Raw genomic sequence first — 18862 nt, forward strand, 5'->3', positions numbered from 1 at the left:
GACAGAAGTAGTTGCGCCCTGTGTGCCCAGCCCCTTCTGTAATACCCCCTGCTGTTCTTTTCCCAGATCCTCAACACTGAGCGGATCCATCAGAGGGGCACCTCCTCAGCAAGCAGAGGGCGCAGCCCATGGCGGGCCGGGGGGCCTGGGGGTGGGTGCTGCAGGCCTTCCTTAGAGCAGGCGTGGAGCTGGAGGAAATCTGCCGCACGGCACACCCAGAATACCACCCGCGGGAGCTGCTCTTCCACGGGAAGGGCCGACTGGACTGTGAACAGGAGAAGCCAGGATGGAAGACGGAAAGCCACAGGTTCCTTCCGTGACCTTGTCACCTTGGAGATGTCCCATGACTTCAGCTGTTTCCTGCCTCCTTGCCGTCTAGTCTGAACGCACCCCGCCTGTGCTGCGGTCACAGCAGTTGTTCCGGCGTCTAGGGCATCTAGTCTGGGGAGAGCTTGAGGATGCTCTAATTGTGGGGAACTCAGCCAATTCTCTTTGCATCCTTGGTGGAAAAAACCCTAACGCACCCATCTTCCTGCTGGGCAAACTGAATTGCGTCCGATTTAAACGTCCGAGTGACCCCGCCATGGGCCACGGCTCCTGCCCTCCCAGCCTGGAGACCAGGAGGAGGAAGGATGGTGAGGAATTGGCACAAGGTTTGGTCACACTGCCTTTCTTGTCCTGCTCTGAGCCCTGCTCTGTGAGGTCCCCACTGCCAGGCCCAGCCCCTCCCACCGCCCACGAAGGGGCTCCGGTGCCCACGGAAGGAAGCCCTGCGCACTGGCATCTCCCCCAGAGACCAGTGCACACGCGTGCTCCGGGCGGGGGCGAGCATGGGGCAGACCCAAGCTCCCCAGAGCCCAGCCTCCCAGCTGGAAAGTGCCCGCGTGTCGCTCAGGAGAGTGGAACCAATGCGAGCCTTGGAGGAGGTCTGCTCCGCGCCCCGCGCAGATTGGTGCTCATGGTGTTCACCAGCTGTGTGTCTGTGCAGCAAAAAACCAGAGACGCTGCCTGCCTGCTCCCTCTCTCTTCTGCTCTCTCCCTCCCTTTGCAAACATTGGATTTAAACCTGCTCAGAATTCAGCACAGAGGAAGGCGGCAGCGGCGGCAGCGGCAGCCGGCCCAGCCGCGGGGACACCGCAGCCTCAAGATGCACCACCCCGCCTGCTGGATTGTGTTCTCCGTGACAGCCGCCCTGCTCTTCATCCCAGGTACCCGACAGGGGCTCTCGGCTCCCCCCGGGCGGTTCGGAGCAGAAGGGGAAGGGGAATGGGAGCCCGAGAGGAAGAGGGAGTGTGAGCTGCGTGTGTGGGGAGAGGTGGGCTCGCCGCGCGCACACACTGCTTAGCTCGTCGCTCCTGCACACACGGGTGCTTGCAGCTTGGGTTTGGGGGTTCGCTCTCCTTTCAGGCAGTGGGTCTGGTGAGCTGGGTTCGAGATGTGCACCTGCTGTGAGGCACTGCAGTTGCTCTGCAAGGTGCTGGCTGGCTTTAACCAGTTGTGGTCCCAAGGGTAGAAGAAGAGGGGCTTCAACTCCCAGGGATAAATCCTTCTCGCCGCTTCTGTTGGGACCGGCAGGATAGAGGGGACATCCTGATTCCTCTCTGCATCTGCCGGCATCTCTTTTTCTGTCTCTCCCTCTTTCTCTCTCTCCCTCTCCCCCTCCTCCCTCCCCCCCCACCTCACCACCCTCTCTCCTCACTCTCTCTCCAGCCCCTTCCTCTCCCCTTCCTCCTCCTTTGCTCCTGCATTTCTCATCTTAACACAGTCCTGCCACCTCCATCCTTTCTTTATCCTTCCACCAAATGGGCAGATTGTGCCTTTGAAATTCAGAATCCCGTTTCCCCTTCCTTCTCCCCGCATCTGAAACGTGAATGTCCCTGACAGAATTTGGAATGTGCGTATCGGGGGTAGGGTGGGAATCTGGGTTTACCTGGTCCTCCTCAGCGCCTTCCCTACCTTATCGAGCCATTTAAACGTGGTCCACCTATCGCAGCAGTTACTTGTTTGCAGTGACACAGGTAAGGTGCTGCAATCCTGCCAGAATGGGCTTAGTGGAAGTGTTGCAAAACCCAACACGTTGTAATAGATTTGATGATTGCATGCGTGTCTTCGCAAGCAGACAGCTGAATGCCTGCAGGCATCCTTCAAACAATGCTGAAGGGACGGGGTTATGCTTGCAAGGGTTTAGGCGGCATCCAGGGGTCTGTGGGGTTTCTACCCTAAACCCCAGCCCAGCGAGAATTTTCCTTTTTTTTCCCCCAAATTGAGACACATGCATTTGGTTAAACATGAGCTTAAACCTAAAATCCTGTGCATATATACACAGACATAAATAATAAGATTCTTAAGCCTTACATATCCTGTATGGGTAAAACATACAATTTTACATTTTTATATTCAGAATTACTTGGTTTTTGTTTTTAAGAACATAAAGCCCAAAGTATTTCTAAGCTACCAAAGTGAAATCAGAAAAATGAAAAGTTTATTGGGAAGAAGGAAGAAGAGGATGGACTGAAAAAAAAAAAAAAGGAGTAAATCCATCGTTTAACGTTTTGTAATGCTGTGTTAAAATTGCACTTTTCCTAGCAGACATGGGCGCTGCGTAAGCACGTTCCAGGCTGTCTGCTGTAGGCTGAGAAGTTAGAGTGGGTGGGGAGTGTTGCTCTTCTTCCAGATCCAAGCCTGGGAGGGGATTTCAGCAGGACCAGCTCAGAGGGGAAGGCCTGCAGGGCGCTCGGCACCTGCGCCAGCCTGGTAGAGGGAGCCAGGTGGGCGCTCTGGGTCTGAGTGAGGGTCCAGACTTTCCCATGGGTGTGAGCCCTGGCCGGGGTGACAGCCCTGGGCCCCCAGCCCCCGTCCTCCCGCTGAGCTGAGGTACAGCTGGCAGAACAGCAGCGCTCAACCCCTTGGGGTGCCGGTGGTGGGTTTGGGCTCCTCCCGTGGAATCAGAACATTGCACTTCCAAAGGGGGAGGGAGCGAGCCCCAGGAGCTGGAGCTGCATTGCGGTGCACCCTGAAGAGAGCTGGAGCCCGGCGAGGCTTCCCTGTAGAGCTCCCAGGCTCATCTCATCTCCCCTGGTGGGAAGCACCCGTACCTGTAGCGGGCTCTGCTCCAGGGCATGGCCTCCCCCAGCCCCCGGCCCCTTGGCCTCACCAGGATGAGCTCGGCAGAGGGAAGGCATTTCTGCTGGTGGGCTGCTCTTTGCTGCTAATTGTGCTGGAAGCTGGCCCGAGCATCTCAGCCGGAGGAGGAAAGTTGGCTTTGGAGGTACCCGGAGGAAAGGAAAGCATCACCTCGGGAGGGTCCCTGCGGGAAACGGGACCAGGCTGTGTCCTAAAGTTCTGACAAGCGAATGGCTTACTTGTGACTTCTTCCTCGCCTCTTTTACTTCCTTTATTATGTGTTTATAGACTTTTCCCCTTTGTTTCTAGTGATGCTTTTCCTCCCATCAGGGTTAATACCAGCTCGTTAGCCATTTACTTTTCCTGCTTCTAAAGACAGAGGCTAATGCAATCACGTAACCTTGACCTGGTTGGGCCTCCATGCCGTTTCACTCTGCAGCCTATTTCTCAGTGAAACACGTTTCCATCCCAGAATAATTTTAAGGCTAATGTTGTTGTCGCCTGGTGCCTTCCAGGGGGAGACCGATGGCCATGAATTGCTTTTCTAGGCAGAATCTCTGGGACAGCAAAGACAGTAACAAGTGGAAACCATAATGAGCCCACACCCGAGACGGGGAGAGGTCTCTGTTGACAATTCAATTGTCACTCCAGGCTTGAGATGTTCCTGAGACCCTGAGCGCCGAGAGTGGGGGGGCTTTTGTGGTCCCGGGCAGGAGGAGAGATGGGCCTGTGCAGGGAGCCTTTCTGACCGTGGTCTGGGGACTTGGTGAGGGAGGAGTGGGATGGGAAGCAAGCCTGCAGAAGCAGGAGGTGGAGAGTGCTGGGGTTGTAGGTTAAAATGCAGAACCCCTGCCCCACCTCAGACATGTGTGGCTAACAAACACCCCCGGTCCCTCTCAGCCCACTTCGTGTGTACTTGAGAACCTGTCCACGGCCTGCAGCATTTGAGTCCAAACCCATCTGTGCCTGCCTTTTTCCCTCTAGCCTGAGACATGGCAGGGCAGCATGGAGGTGGGCACGGGGGCTGCTGTCTTTATGGCCAAGGCTCAGTTTCTGAAGCAGAGCGTAGAGTCACGCCAGCTGGGGGCCCAGCTCGCTGATGGGAGGATTGGCTCTCTGATCCGGAGGGCTTCTGTTCCCACGTTGCAGTCATTACCTCCTGTTTGTCCCCTTCTCCTCAGGTTGGTTTGGCCGGCTCAGAGTGTCCTCTGGGCCTCAGTCTATCAGTCTGTAGAAGGGGTTCCAGCTGCTTATCTCCGCCTGTGTGGAGTAGCCAAAAGCATAGGTTAGATGACAGCAAGGTGAGTGTAAAAACCCAACCTGGTCTCCTAGTCAGAGGGCAGAAACGGGGGGGTGTCGCACAGGATGGGGGCGGGCATTCCTTCTGGTGGAGCAGGCTGAAGGCAAAGCTGACCATACCCACTTCTGTGTGTCATTGTCACAGTGCTGGGAACTCACGGCCCAATCTCCCCCTTCATTTATCCAACAAGACTTTACACAGGTTCTGCTTAGACATCGTACAGTGAGTAAGTCCTCTCCTGCCTCAAGAACAGGGGTCCGTAAAACAGGGAGTTACTCAGTGTGTTCCTGCCCTTGGACCCTGATGCCATAGGCCCATGGACTTTGAGCTCCCTGGGCCTTGGTTTCTCTGCGTGGAAAACTAGGGCAGCAGACACACACGGCCCCTTTGGTCCCGATGTTGCTCTGCGGTATTTCCGGGTGCTCTGCACATGGGCTTGTGCATCAGCTTCAGACAGTCGGTGCTCCAGGGGCGCTGTCACCTGCGGCCTCGGCTGTGGCTGTCCTGTCCCAGGCTTACTGGATGGGGGCCCCTAGGCTGCTGCCTGGGCTGGGGGAGAGGAGACATGGACGGCCCAGCCTGGCTGTTTCTGTTGCTGATCTCAGGCATCAGCCCACAGAGGGCCAGTGGCTGCCAACAAGCCCGGCTGTCTGCAGGGGTGGCTGTTCGCACCTCCAGATGCTGAGTGGCACCTTCCAGACACGGGGGCCGGGCGGGCGATCAGAGGAAGGAGACAGGCTGGCATCACCTTGGGATGGCACCTCTCTCCTCTGCCAATCCTTCTGACCCTGCTAAAGGTGCCGAGCTCCGGGCCCTGCGACATCTGCCCCTTGAGCTGTTTCATGCTCTTGATGGAAAACTAAGACTTTGCTTCTCAACCCAGGAGGCCTTGGCTGCCTCTGCCTTCCCTTAAGTGGGGAGGCACTAACATGGGGGGCAAGGATATAGTTCCATCTGCTAGATTTCTACACCACTCAAGTCTACACCCTGAGATGGAGGTGCTTGTGGGGCCCGGGGCGGGACTGAAGGTAATTCTGAGAATGGGCAGGAATAAACCCTGTAACCAGAGATGAACTTGAAGACAAATGTCCTTGCTATTCCCTTCCTGTAGGTGTGAGAATACACACCCCCCCCTCACTGTCCTCCACTCATGTCCACACACACACACACACACATACACACGGATGCCTCTAAGTCAGAGCTTAGCCACCCTCACAGTCACATCCACAGCCCCTTCTTCCTCTGGACTTACGTCTCTGCCCTTGCAGAGCTCCCTGCTGTAGCCACAAGCCTGGGTGCTCTCCCTGTGGGCGCTGTGGCAGCAGGCCTACATGCTGCCTGTACCGCAGTCAGCCGTGGCCGTGCGCGTGGAGCCCTGCCCCAGCGATGCAGGGACCCCGTTCATCCTCCTGCCACATTTTGGCCCCGGAGCCTGGGCGAGGCCGGCCTTGCATTCCTTTCTCAGCACCTCTTGTCTGTCTGCCTAGACCCCATGGTGCTGAGAGGCTGGGGACTCGCCTGCAGTCACTAGACTAACTAAATTAAATGTTTGCCAAAGGCTTTGAGACACCCCTGGGCAATGCGCTGGGTAAGTGCACGGCATTATCATTATGAGGTAGGCACTTGCCTTTAATGAGCAGAGATGCTGTGCAGAGACACCCCCGAAAGGCCCAGACGGATCAATGCACTGGGACACAGGCCACTGATTGGAGTGGCTGCTCGCATGCTCCCAGGAAGTGGTAAGTGACAGGCAGATGGCATGCTGACACGCAACTCCGGAGAACCAGCATATTCCACATCTCAAGGTACAGACTCTCTGAAACAGCCTGAGTGGTCATTCGTGAACATTTATTCGTAGGGAATTTACAAATGCTGTTTCACCACTCTTGGGAGTTTGCTTAGTGGTTATACGAAGCATAATGAAAGTATCACGCTTTGTGGTCTACCTGGGAGATTTATCTTTGGTCTCACTTGCTTCTCAAAGAGATCATGAGCTAGGCAGAGCTGAGCTTGTCTTTCCTTTGCTTAAAACCCTATGCAGACTTCGGGTTGCCTCTGGAATAGAGTCCAAAGCTCTCAACCCAGTCCCCGGCCCGTGCTCCATATCGCTCGGGAATCAGTCCCTCAAACACACCGTGCTCTCTCCTTCCTCAAGGGCTTCCCCTGTGAGGCCACCTGAGCTTGGAAAACTCTTATCCTCCTTTCATGGTGTTTCTGGATAAATATCCTTTCCATCCTTCAGGGCTCAGCTTAAGTTCCTCTTTCCCAGGAGAGCATTCTCGATGCTCGTTTCCTTCGTTACTGCCAAGTCCAGGATGCCAGGTTCCTCCCGCCTAACGCTGTGGGCCCATATATTTTACAGTGATTCTCTGTGTTATGCCTCGCTTTCCCCCCTGGACTGCGGTCCCTCGAGGTAGGGAACACATCCGTTTTGTCCTCCCACATGACCTTGGTGCCCAGCACAGTGACGGACATAGAACACGTGCTCACAGAGCATTTGTGGAGTGAACGAGTAAGCAGATGAATGGATGGACACACGCACGGGTGGCCAGCCAAGCTCACACGAGTACTAAGGGTCAGCTTCTCTGTTCTGTCATCCTGTTCCATCCATTGAATCCTCAGGCATCTGGGCCCCGGGGCTGGCCTGCCCATCGGCTTCCCCATCTGCAGAGTGAGGGCAGACAGGCTTTGCTAATGGGAGGTGGAAATGTATGAAGGATGCTGTAGACATTGCTCATTCCAGTGTTCATGCCTGTCAGTAAACACCAGCCCCGAGCTTCCAACCAGATATGCACGCGGCGGCTCCGAGCTGGAGATGGTGCTTTTGGATTTCCTGTCGCGTGTCGCCACAGACACGCCTGAGAGTGAGAGACTCTCCGTAAACACAGACGTGGGCCCTGATGTGGGCCAGCGGCTGCATAAGAAACAAAATCACTCGCAGGTTTACGCAACTCCGGGTACTGATGAAGTGGCCCGGTTATTAGAAATTTAGAGTCATGCCTGCCGTGCCAACAAGTACACGCTATAGCAATACGAGGAGGGACTGTGACCACAAGAGGACACTGATAGCATAGGGTGAGTCGTGCTTGAGCAAGTGACACTTACACGGGTTCATGTTCATATGGACGAGGTCAGAAGGGCTCGGTAAATCCGAGGAAATGGAAACAGGGCTTCTCGTGTCTTATACCGAGTCACTTCTTATAGCTGAGCCGATTTCAGACGTGCTTGTTCGTGGCTGTGGGCTTCTGAGCAGCAGGGGTCTTGCCTTGCTCCTCTCTGACGACGATGCCACAAGTAGCAGGCAGGTTCACTTGTCTGACATGTTTATTGAGTGATTACTATGTGACAGGCACTGTTCTGGGCACTGGGAATGCAGTGCCTGAACAAAAGTCTCTGGTCCCTGCTTGCAGGAGGTTCATAGCCTCGGGACCTCCCTGGCGGTCCAGTGGTTAAGACTTCACCTTCCAATGCAGGGGGTGCGGGTTTGACCCCTGGTCAGGGAGCTAAGATCCTGCATACCTCGTGGCCAAAAAAAAACCCAAAGCATAAATCAGAAGCAATATTGTAACAAATTCAGTAAAGACTTTAAAAAAATGGTCCACGTCAAAAAAAAAGAGAATCATTCTAAAAAGAGAAAAGAGGTTCACAGCCTCGCGGGAGAGACTGAGTGCCTCAAACATGTGTCCCTGTGGGGGGAAGTCAGAGCTGATACAAATCTATGGGAGGAGAGGTCTGTGCTGCCCATAGGAAGGGCTTGACTTGCCAGGGAGGTAAGATCACTTGCCCGAGAAAGTGACCATTGAGCTGAGGTCTGAAGGATGAAGAGCAGAATTTATCCAAACCCCGGGAAGAGGCAGAGTGAAGAGGACGTGCAGAGGCCCCGGAGCAGAAAGGACCAGGGGACGTTCTCCTGCTTGGCTGGAGCGTAGAGGAAAGGCGTGTGCTACGCGATGAGGCCAGCAGCCCTGGACGCTCACGTTCGTCATTTTGGTGTTTATTCTAGAAGTGACGGAACCCCACCGATGTGGTGCACCTAAGTGGGGGTGAGGATCTCGCCTTACATAATTGAATCTTGTTCTTGTGCATTTTGAAGAATGAATTAGAGGTGAGCAAACTCGGAAGGGGTGAGGCCCCCAGAGTAGCTCAGGTGGGAAACTGCTGGTGGTGTTGGGTTGGAGAGACACAGGTGATGTGGAGCCGCTGCAGGAAAGTCAGAGGTGCCCCAGGTGTGTCTGAAGAATCTGAATCTAAAGGAAACCCACCGTGAGCACCAGCAGTGCCTTTGGGAACATAGAGAAGAGGATCTGTCCTCCATGTCCTGCTTACAAACCATCCGTTCAGCTCAGGTGTAATTTTGCCCAGAACCAGAAATAAGTTCTTTCGGAAATTCCATCATTCCTTGAAGTCTCATAATCTCAGTCCCTTCACTGGTGTCCTCTCAGGGTCCAATGTAGGAGCTTAAAATTGCATCATTCATTTCCCAATCTGTCAAAGGGATTGCAGAGAGCTCTAGCTGTGTTATCTGCTGGATCTTGCCCAGGGTTATTTGCTCCTAAAAGAAACCAGGCATTTTAGAGAAGCTTTGATTGGACTCTAGATTGATGTAAGGGCACCAGGATGCAACGTTTTCACAAATATTATTGTGATGTCACAAGAGCATGCATGACCTCCCTGTAACCACCACCACCTGGGTGAGTCATATTAATTTATGTAGAAAAGTAGAGCCCTCAGGACTGAAAGGGATGCTGGAGATCATCGGTCCCTTCCTTTCATTCTACAGATGAGAAGACTGAGGCATAGGGAGTCCGGCATCTTAGCTAATGTCACATAGTCAGCAGGGACCCGACCAACATGTCGACACGGAGCTTCAATAACCTGTGTTCATAGCCCAGCTGGTGTCATTTCAGCGTACGCGGGGCTGAGCTGAGCTTTGCCTCCCTGTCGGATCCCCTGTTGGAAAACAGACTTGTAACCTCAGCTGCTCTGTTTCCCCGAAGCTCTCTCATCTTGGTGCACAAGGAGCGTGTGGAACAGGGTGACTCCCCGGTATCCGGTACCCACGGATTAAGGTGACAGGTCAGAAACAAGAGAGAAGCCTGTCCTCCTCAGAGGCATCCTCATACTTTGAATGAGCTTTGTAAATGAACTGGGAGACTTCTAGAAATCAATTGATCCTTGATATGCAGAAGGAGATGCCCAGGGTGGTACAATATCAAATTCCAGGTACATGTCAACCTGTCCTGTTTGGTCTACACACTGCAAAAGGCACCTGCTTTTATCATCACCAGACTATCAAACCCAAGAGAAAATACACACCGAAAACACCATAAATGTGACATTAACAATTCATGGTGAAACGGTAACTGACGGTGCACACAGCACCTCCCCGTACATCGTCACTGCTCCGTGAGATAGTGGGTGAACGCCCGTCCTCCCCCTGCCCTGCTCTGCCCTCACGGTGGACCATGCGGGCCTGGGCACGATTGAGAGATCAGCTCAGAAGAGCCATGGACAGTGCAGCACAGGAAGCAGGGCTTCAGATTCAGAGCAGACAGGAATGCACTGGTGACTGTGCTTGGGCCAGGCTCCTACGGGCATTTCCCTGCTAGGAAGACAGGCCTGAGGAAGCCTTTGCTTCTCTGAATGAGCCAACCTGCTTCTTCCAAAGAGCCCAGTGCCAAGGGAGCCCCAGCTCCTTGAAGGGAGAAGAATGCTGGAAGAGAGAGTGTGGAGATGGAAATAGCCCGTCAGCCTCCAAGGGAAGCTGGAGTTGCCTTGGGAGTCCCCCTGGCTTCATCCCACGGAGACGACAGTGCCCAGTCTTACTTGGCACTGGGGTGGATGCCTCTTTGGGTGAAGCCCAGATGGGAAGGGATGGGGAAAACCACTCTGAGGATTCTGCATCTTTTCCTGATGGGCCCTCCCCTCCTTTTGTTTAGGGTGAGATTTTTGGGAGTAAAAGGGCACCGCCTTACAACTGCCCCCAACAGTGTCCATGAAGATTGGACCACTTCTTTATTATGACCCGGACAACTGTTTTCTTTCTTCTTTCACTTCTTTATTTTTACTGTTAGGTATAAAATGAGGTACAAGGATATATTGTACAACACGGGGAATAGAGCCAATATTTTATAATAACTATAAATGGAGTATAACCTTTACAAATTGTGAATCAGTATATGGTACACCTGTAATTGTATAATATTATACACCAACTATACTTAAATAAAATATTATTTATTTTTATGGTGGATGCTGAGCCCTTCTGCCATCCCCTGTGGGAGAGTGTGGAAGCGGGACCCGGCCTCTGGCTTTGCCTCTGCACTTGTGAACTGGGTGGCCTTGGGCAAACGGTTGGACCTCTCCTAGACTCTTAATCCTGTCTACCAAATAGGAGGAAATAACTCGTTTACCTACTTCCTGGGGCGGCTGGGAACGTCGTACGGGATGCAGGCAGGCGTGCGGGGCTCGGCGGCTCCAGGCGGCAGGCCTGGGTCTCAGCGCGTCCCTTGGGTTGGCGTGTGTCTGGGCCTTTCCTGCTTCTCCTCCTGCGTCGGCCCCCTCACTGCTGACCCTGTCCTGCTCTGGCTGCCACAGGCTGTGGAGCACATGCCCGAGTGTCCGTGATAGTGGTTCAGGAGGAGGAGGCCCCTTTCCGGCCACTCCTGTGTTCATGCCCCTAGGCTTGGAGCCCTGTTTGCTTTGCTTCCCCTTCTTCTGTGGAAAGCACTGGAAGTGGTTTGTGTTTCCCCAGCTGAGCTGCTCTGGCCCCGCTGGGTCTCTGTTTTTTGGGTTGAGATGAGAGAAACCCAGACGGGGCTGAGAAGAGCGAAGTTCGGGTGGAAAGTGCTCTGCAGCCCTGAAAACCGGGCTGCCCCGTGTGCCTGTCTCCTGAGCTCGCTGCCACCCCTGAAAGTAGACTTTCAGGGAGCAGTGCGGGGCTGAGGGGCACCTTAGTGGGAGGGGGTCTGCTCGCTCCCCTGACAGGTGCTGCAGGGGACCGACCAGTTCCTCCCGCCGCGGGCTCAGCCGCGAGGCCCTAGTGACCCAAGTCCCTCTGTTCAGGCCCAGGGGACCACAGACCCTGCGCCTGTACCGGGCCGAGTCCAGCATGAGAGCCAGGGACGCAGCTGTGTGCTTGGCTGGTGAAAGGAGGTGAGGTCCAAGGTCACAGTCCTGTCTCGTGTCCTCCCTAACCCCACCTGCTCAGCTTCTCAGACGCCTCAGAAAGACCCAGGCTGAGTGGAGATGCCGAGCGGGCCCAGGGATCCAAGGAGGGCCCCACACACCAAGCACACCGCCCACAGCGAGAGGTGAGAGTCTTTCTGTCCATGTCACCGGCTGCCTTCTGAGTAGCTCAGCCTGCGGGCCCCACTGGAGGCCAGGTCCCCGCGGGAGAGTGGAGCCTGCCTGTACCTTCACCATGTCCTGAGTCTTCCTCTAGTCTGGGATCAGGGCGGGCGAGGGGTGCTCTAGCTTGGAACTAGAACGCTGGTTTTTCATCATATTTTAGTTTCCAAAATCAGATTTTATGCTGCAGTTGAAGAGCGGAAGTGGTAGAAGAGCATTCAGAAGGATGGTGGGGGGGAATCACAGTACACCGGAGATTATGTTTCCCCCGTAAGAGCATCCTATATTCTCCATCCCTCTTTATTTTCAATTCTTCGTGACAGTTTTTTTGTTCCGCTGCTTTGTGATGTGCCATCTGGGAAGGCAGTGACTGTGGTAGGTTTTCAGTAAAGAGAAAGTTCTTCCGTTAGTTTGGCTTGTCTTCTGTCAGGGTTCCTAGGTATCGGCTAAGGGCCTGGTTACCATCAGCAGATCTCTCTCGCCTGTGTTTGGACGTGACCTCGCCCCAGGAACTGGGTACATAAGAAGTATCTTCATATTCTCTTGAGATTTCCGAAGGCCCCTCTTCTGCATCGCGCTGAACGTGGTGGAGGAAGCAGGGTCAGCGTGAAGGCCGAGAGAGCAAAGGTTAGGGCTGGAGGGAAAGTCAGGGACAAAGCGGTGCTGGGGGTGGCAGGAGGCCAAAGACAGGGAAGGGTGAAGGCCGAGCACCAGGCCACTGGGCACCGGGGGCATAGGGAGGAGACTGGGCAGAGGCTGGGCCGCCACCCAGCACGTGGGCAGGGGAGCCGGGGTCTCAGCTCCGGGGACGCCCCCTCCTCAGAGCAGAGCCCCTGCCCAGTGCTGAGGTGGTGTGCAGACGCTTTCTGTGCCTATCACCCTCTGGGGCGGAATCCTCTGTGAGCAGAGCCCTGCCCAAGGCCCCAGAGGGCGAGCCCAGCAACTGAGAAACACCAGGGGCCCCAGGCGTGAGCACAGGGCATCCTGGTAGGTACAGCGACTGCCTGTCCCTGCTCCTGCCCCTCCCCCTGGGGGCCTTTAGCCCAGAGCCCCACAGGCTTGGTTGCAGCTGAGCGGGTGCAGTCTGTGCCCCACTCCCGGACCCCAGCTGTCTCTGATCAAGCCGAGTAGTTCCACTCTCACCTGTTTCATACCATCACTTTCTACTATTTACAAAAATTAAGACCTACTCTATGACCAGTGGTCTCCAGACTTCTTTGTTTTAGAGCCTATACACACAATGTATTCTTTTAAGCAGAAATAATCTATGTTGCTACACATATGTGGTGACCAAAAGGCTAAGATAAAAATCAATAAACAACAATAGGAATGCTGGTACTCCTTCCCTCCATTCCGTGTAACGCTCAAAGCATTCCTGGAGACCAGCACCACTCAGGGGCTAGGGCACCGGCTCATGGGACTGGAGTCAAGACAGAAATGTCTCATCATGGTTGGCAGAAGGCTTCTAATGGCTCTGCTCTGGCTGCTTCTCTCTGGGTCTTAGCATGGGATGTGTCCTTGGCCACAAATCACTCTGGGTGCTGGTACAACACAGTTGCTATGGCAGACCCCATCTTGGAGCAGCTGTCATGTCCTTCAACAATTCTGTCTTTGTGGTAAAAATGAGTAACATGTCAGTGGATACAGACCAGTATTACAGATGTTCTCTTGTTTATCAAAAAAGACCATTGAAGGGAAGTAAATGCAAAACAGTCTTTGGGAGAGAAAAAGCTAAACAGGGGGACCTTCCGTTCCAACTGCACGTGGTTCCTCACCCGAGTTCTTGCCCTCCTCTCCCTCTGTCCCAGCTCTTCTCCACGGACCACCTGCTGCAGAGACATCCCCCTGGGGGAAAGTCCAGCCAAGGGAGGGTTGGAATTTTTCGCATAGGTGTTAGGAGACCACAGAAAGGGAGATGCACAGGAAGGAGTAAAGTAGGAGACTTGGCGGCAATGGATGCATTTTCCTGTGCGTTGTCCCAGCATTGGTGGCAGCCCCCAGGATGGGGCTCTCGGGTCTTCAGCCCCTGCCTCTGCTCTCTGAAGCCCACAGGTGTGTTGGCTTTGCAGCCACGCTTCTCACGGCTGCTCTTGGCCAACGACCAAGCCAAGCAGAGGTGCTGGGTCGTGGCCGTTCTTGAGAGACATGGCTTCCTTGATGGTCGACTTTGGCCTGAAGCTCCCCAGGGGCCTGGCCACACTCCCCTCAGGGGGACACTGCGTCCCCACGTCCACTCAGCCTTCCTGCAGCCTCGCTCTCACACTCCCCGGGTCAGAGGGCCTGGGTCTCCAGCTCTGTCCCCATCTTCTCTCCCAGGTGCTCCCCTGGCCCATGTCTTGACACTTCGTCCTACCTGACGTCTGGTTCTGGGGGATCCAGGCTGACATCGTGCTGGGCCCAGAGCAGGCCTGCAAGCCGAGGCTCTGCTCCCCAGTCCAGCCCTTCCCAGTTCGAAGTCTCACAACCCAACCCGCTCTGCAGAGCTGAGCCAGGACTCACGGGCAGGCCTGGGAGAGCTGTGCAATTGTCAGTTCCAGGAAGAACTTGCTATTTTGGACTCTCCTAGCCCTGGCCCTTGGAAACCCTCCTCTGACCCAGAGTAAATGAGACATTTTTATAACAAGTCCCCCAGATTCTCACCTGGGTTTCTGGCTTCTCTGGACTGATGATAAAGGTGCTTCCTTTCTCCCTCGACAGGACCTGAGTCCATTTGGAGATGCAACACACACCTTGCGTTCTTTGTTGTCTTCCTGGTTTGTTATCTGGAGCACATTCACTGTGTAGCTCATAAAGCGGGTTCTACCCTCCCGTGATGCTTCCATTGTTAATTGTTATGGTCACACGTTAGCTTCTGGAACGTGATTTCCCTAATGCCCCTGTGGCACCGGCACTCTTGACACTTGGCAGGACACTTCTCGGTTGTGGGGTCTGCCCGGTGCATTGCAGGCTGTTTAGCAGCATCCCTGGTCTCTGTGCATCAGGTGCCAGCAGCACCTCGCCGGTTGCGAGAACCAAAATTGTCTCCAGGCATAGACCGACGTCCCGTGGGGCAGAAAACTGCTCCTGGCTGAGAATCACTGTTCTTTGGTTGTAAATGGTCAGTACAGTATCCTAGCAACCCCCTAACTTATGTCAGTTGTCTTTCTCACAGCTAATGAAGGACAGCCATCTCTTTTTATCCCATAGGCCCGCACCTCTGAGCGGTTCTGGTTTCGCGCCTGTGAGAAGCTTCTAGTTCTCAGTTTATTTGTCCCACTGAAAATCGATTTATCCCAAGCCTGTAAATCAGGTCATCAACTCCCTCATCTGGGCCGGGTGCTCTCTGATGAATGCTTTGTAGGAATGGCTGACAAGAGGAACACATTTGATAAGAATACCACTAGGCATGATGGCGGGGCTGTTCTCTGGAAGACTACGTCTGGAATAAAACAGATGTGAAAAGTCTTAAGGCATAACCGCGTTATTAGTTTCGCTGGACTGACTCTCTCAATGAGCGTGCCATCTTTATTAGCCAAACTATTCCAGCACCTTTTCTTTAGGGCAGACTTAGATTTTACTCCATTAGCTTGCGGGTAGTCAGGAGTGTGCGTGACAGCCCAGATAAGATTCCTGTATACAGACACGTAAAGCTAATCTAAAATGCAATATCTAAGATCGTGGGGGTAGATAGTAGCGTAGACCTGCTCACAGTGATGGCAGTAGTTTTGAGATCAGTTCAAAATACTGAGCCAGCTTGAAATGAATTTCCTACAATCAAGAAGTGAGAATGGCGCTAAATATTTAAAAGGACCCTTGACTAAAGTGTTTGGGCTGCTTCTTGATGAAAAGGGGGCTCTCTGGCCAGATACTCAAGAGTGTCCTGGGCCTACCCTCAGTCACTTGGTGACAGGGACTGCCAGGAGCTCCAGGTGTGGAGGGCGGGAGCAGACACAGGTGAGCTGGAACGGAGGAGGCGAAAACCACGCAGGCGTGTTGCAGGAATTCCTTCCTCTTCGGTCCGTTTGGAAGTGACCTGCAGGCCAAAGCAGCAGGCCCGTATTAGAGAGGTCAGTGTCTCAGGGCTCCAAACCTAAGGAGCAGTCAGACGCCTGCTTTGTAAATCACTACGGCAGAAGGCAGACCAGACTTTGTCCAGCCACCTCCCTGCACTGACTGCTTGTTGCCACGTGAGCCTCTTTGACATCCTGTAGACACCGACAGTACTGGAGCTCTAAGTCCACACGGATGCCCAGGGATGGGATCCGTTACCGTGGCCCGGGATGCCTTTCTCATGGCCTTGACCAGTCCTGAGGCTCCTCTGCGCCTCGCAGAAGCGTCCCCGGGCTCCTTGGCCATTGCAGAATCCTCTGTAGCCCTGGCGGGCCTTGGGTGTGTAAGGACTGACCCTGTGGGGTTCTGAATCGTATTTCTTTGCTGTACTCAGCTGGTCCTGTGGCCTGATTTCTCTGCTGCTGGGTGGTTCACAACACTAATTTTAGAAGCTACACTGTTAATTTCTGCGATCTGGCTCACTGATTAGGATCTTTTCGCGAACCCCATTATAAATGCCAAATTTGGTTTAGGTGAAAGCTGCTTCATGGTGAAACTCCACGTCGGACGATTAATTCGACAAGGTCCTGCGGGCAGTGGGCATCTGGTGAGCACTCAGCCTCTACCGGGCGCTGGAGGCTCGGGATGTGGGGTCACTCGGGAAGGGGCAGCCCAGAAAGCCTGCAGGCACGTTGCAGTGTGCTCTCCTGCAACCGTCTGCATAAACCTCCTCCTGGAAGCACATAGAGGGAAGAACATGCTCTTGAAGCTTCACCAGGGAGGTTCCTGGGCGGCGGGGGCGGGCATTGGAGCCGAGTTTGTAAAGGGCTGGAAGGTCCCCTCGAGGAGCAGCCGGCCAAGACCCGCATGAGGCACGTGCAGGGTGCCCGGGGCTGGGCAGGAAGGTCAGAGGCCGGGGAGGCAGTGAGAGAGGTGGAGGGTAGTCTAAGGGGTCCTCCAGTCTGCAGCACAGAGAAGGTGCCATGCTCTGTAGCCCAACAGCCTTAGGCAGAGTAAATACAGGGGAAGGGGTAGGAGAAACGGCTAGAGAGGTGGGGTCCCCATTCAACGAGCCTTGTCATCCTCTGTCAGGAGACTGGCTTTACTCTGAGTTGGATATGGGGCTGCTTTCGAGATTTGAGCAGAGGAGTGCCATGACCTCACTGCTGAAGGTGGAAGCAGGGAGACTAGTTAGGGGACTACTGCTGTGGTCCAAGCAAAAGATGGGGGGGGGTGGACTAGGGTGACAGCAAAGGAGGTGATGGAAGTAGCTGACAGGCATCCAGTGAAGGCCGAGCTACTGGCCGATGGGATGTGAGAAGAGAACAGATTCACGGAGTCCTCCGGATTCTGTGACCAGAGCAACTGGAAGGATGGAGCTGACGTCAGCCGCAGGGGGATCTGTGGGTTTGGGGGAGAATCAGGAGTTTACTTTGCACACAGTGAACTTGGTGCGTGTACTGGGCATGTAGGGCAGGCAGTTGGATGTAAAGAATTGGGAGTGTGTGTGCGTTTGTGTATGTGCACGTGCGTGTGTGCACCCAGGCATCCTCGTCTGGATTTGTTGGCGCACGGGTAACACCTCCAGCCTCAGTGCTGACTGAGATTACAAGGGGAGGGAACACAGAAGGAAACAGGAAGGGGTCCAGACCCTGAGCTCCGGGAACTTGAACTTTGAAAGAGGTGGAGGAGATAATTACGTGGAAGAGCATCCGTGGTAACGTGTCGGTGGGCTGGTAAAGGGCCGAGGCAGCAACCAGCAGGTGAGTGGCCTGCAGTCCTGTTAGGTACAGAGCTCTTGTCCACATGTCACCCATCACTGCAGGATTTGACTCAAGGGCCACGGATGGTGTTATTATTAGGAAAGTACAGGCCCTGTTCGTAATGTTTTCTTAAGTATTTAACGACAGGGTGAGAGGAGAAGCCGAAGGCTGGGGAGGCCACGTCTGTGCCCACAAATGGTCAGCATCATAAGGGACCTTACAGTCACTGGAGCCCAGTGGGGAGACTCGTGTGGGTTCACACAGCGTCGTGCGGGACGACCAGGTACAGAAACGAGGTCTGATTTGTCTCAGTTCAGGGTGCTTTTCACGCTCTTCCCTCTTGGTGAGAGTTTACCGTGGATCACACCAGAGAAATAATACTGTGAAGATCTGAAGGCCTTTCTGCTCAGCCTGGAATGGCAAGACTTGGAAAGGGTCGTCCAGGTGTTGGTCCTAGGCTACTCAGACCCGCATCTCGCGGCTGTGCACGACCTGCACCGTGACCAGCCAGGGGCATCCGACGGCTGCACAGAGGCCCGTCTGCATTTCTAGAGGCGCAGAGCTACAAGCAAACGTTCAGCAGAATGACTTCTCCCTGTGGCCTCCGTGCTTCTGACGTCAGAGGTTTGGCTCCTGTGTCTGATTTAAGGGGAAAGTGTGGGCGTGAGATGGATCCCAGCCGCCTTCAGAGGAGGAGCCCAAGAGGCGGTGGTGTCTTACACAGAAAAGGCGATCAGTAGCTACTTCTTGAATAAATATCCAGTGGGCGCCTCCACCAAGTGGAAACATCCCCTGCAAGCAGGTGAGCTGGAGAGAAGGGAGCCCCTGAGTTGCTAAGTACCCACACACCCTCGGGCACCGTCTCAACCTCTCTGGGACTTGGATTGGAGCCGCTGGTGTAGATGAGGGTGAGAAGGCTAACGAGCAGTCACTGTTAGAGGACTTCAAGGCAGCCTCAGGGTAAACACTGAGCGGCGTGGCCACCCTGCTGCAGAGAGGGGCCACGCAGGAGTCAGGAGAGGGTCTCGGGAAGCACAGCCCCTTCTGTCTGTGCCGTCCTCCTGACGGGGGCTGCTGATGCCAAGCACGAGGGGCGCCCAGCCAGCCTCCGCCCCGTGTTGGTGGCCCTGGGCTCTTTCCCGGCCGTCGGGTGTGCGCCCGTTGGCATCTGGCTGCTGACACAGGCAGATGAGATCTGGGGTGTGGAGCCTGCCCGGGGGAGGTGAACTTGATAGAGCTCTCCGTCGCCTCCTTTCTCCCCCTCCTCTGCGTGACCAGGGGCTGGGGCCGATTCCTC

General features: G+C 54.6%; 1 protein-coding gene across 1 annotated transcript in view; it reads left to right on the forward strand.

Annotated features, from left to right (window-relative positions):
* The first annotated feature begins 1020 nt into the window (after positions 1 to 1020).
* Positions 1021 to 18862, forward strand: part of OPCML (opioid binding protein/cell adhesion molecule like) — a 1073563-nt gene continuing 1055721 nt past the window's right edge. The window contains exon 1 of the mRNA XM_065882990.1: positions 1021 to 1208. Coding sequence (XP_065739062.1) covers positions 1148 to 1208 — 61 coding nt within the window. The 5' untranslated portion in view covers positions 1021 to 1147. The remainder of the gene's footprint in view (positions 1209 to 18862) is intronic.

This window comes from Phocoena phocoena, chromosome 8 (genome assembly GCF_963924675.1).
Source record: "Phocoena phocoena chromosome 8, mPhoPho1.1, whole genome shotgun sequence".
Classification (NCBI taxonomy): Eukaryota; Metazoa; Chordata; class Mammalia; order Artiodactyla; family Phocoenidae; genus Phocoena; species Phocoena phocoena.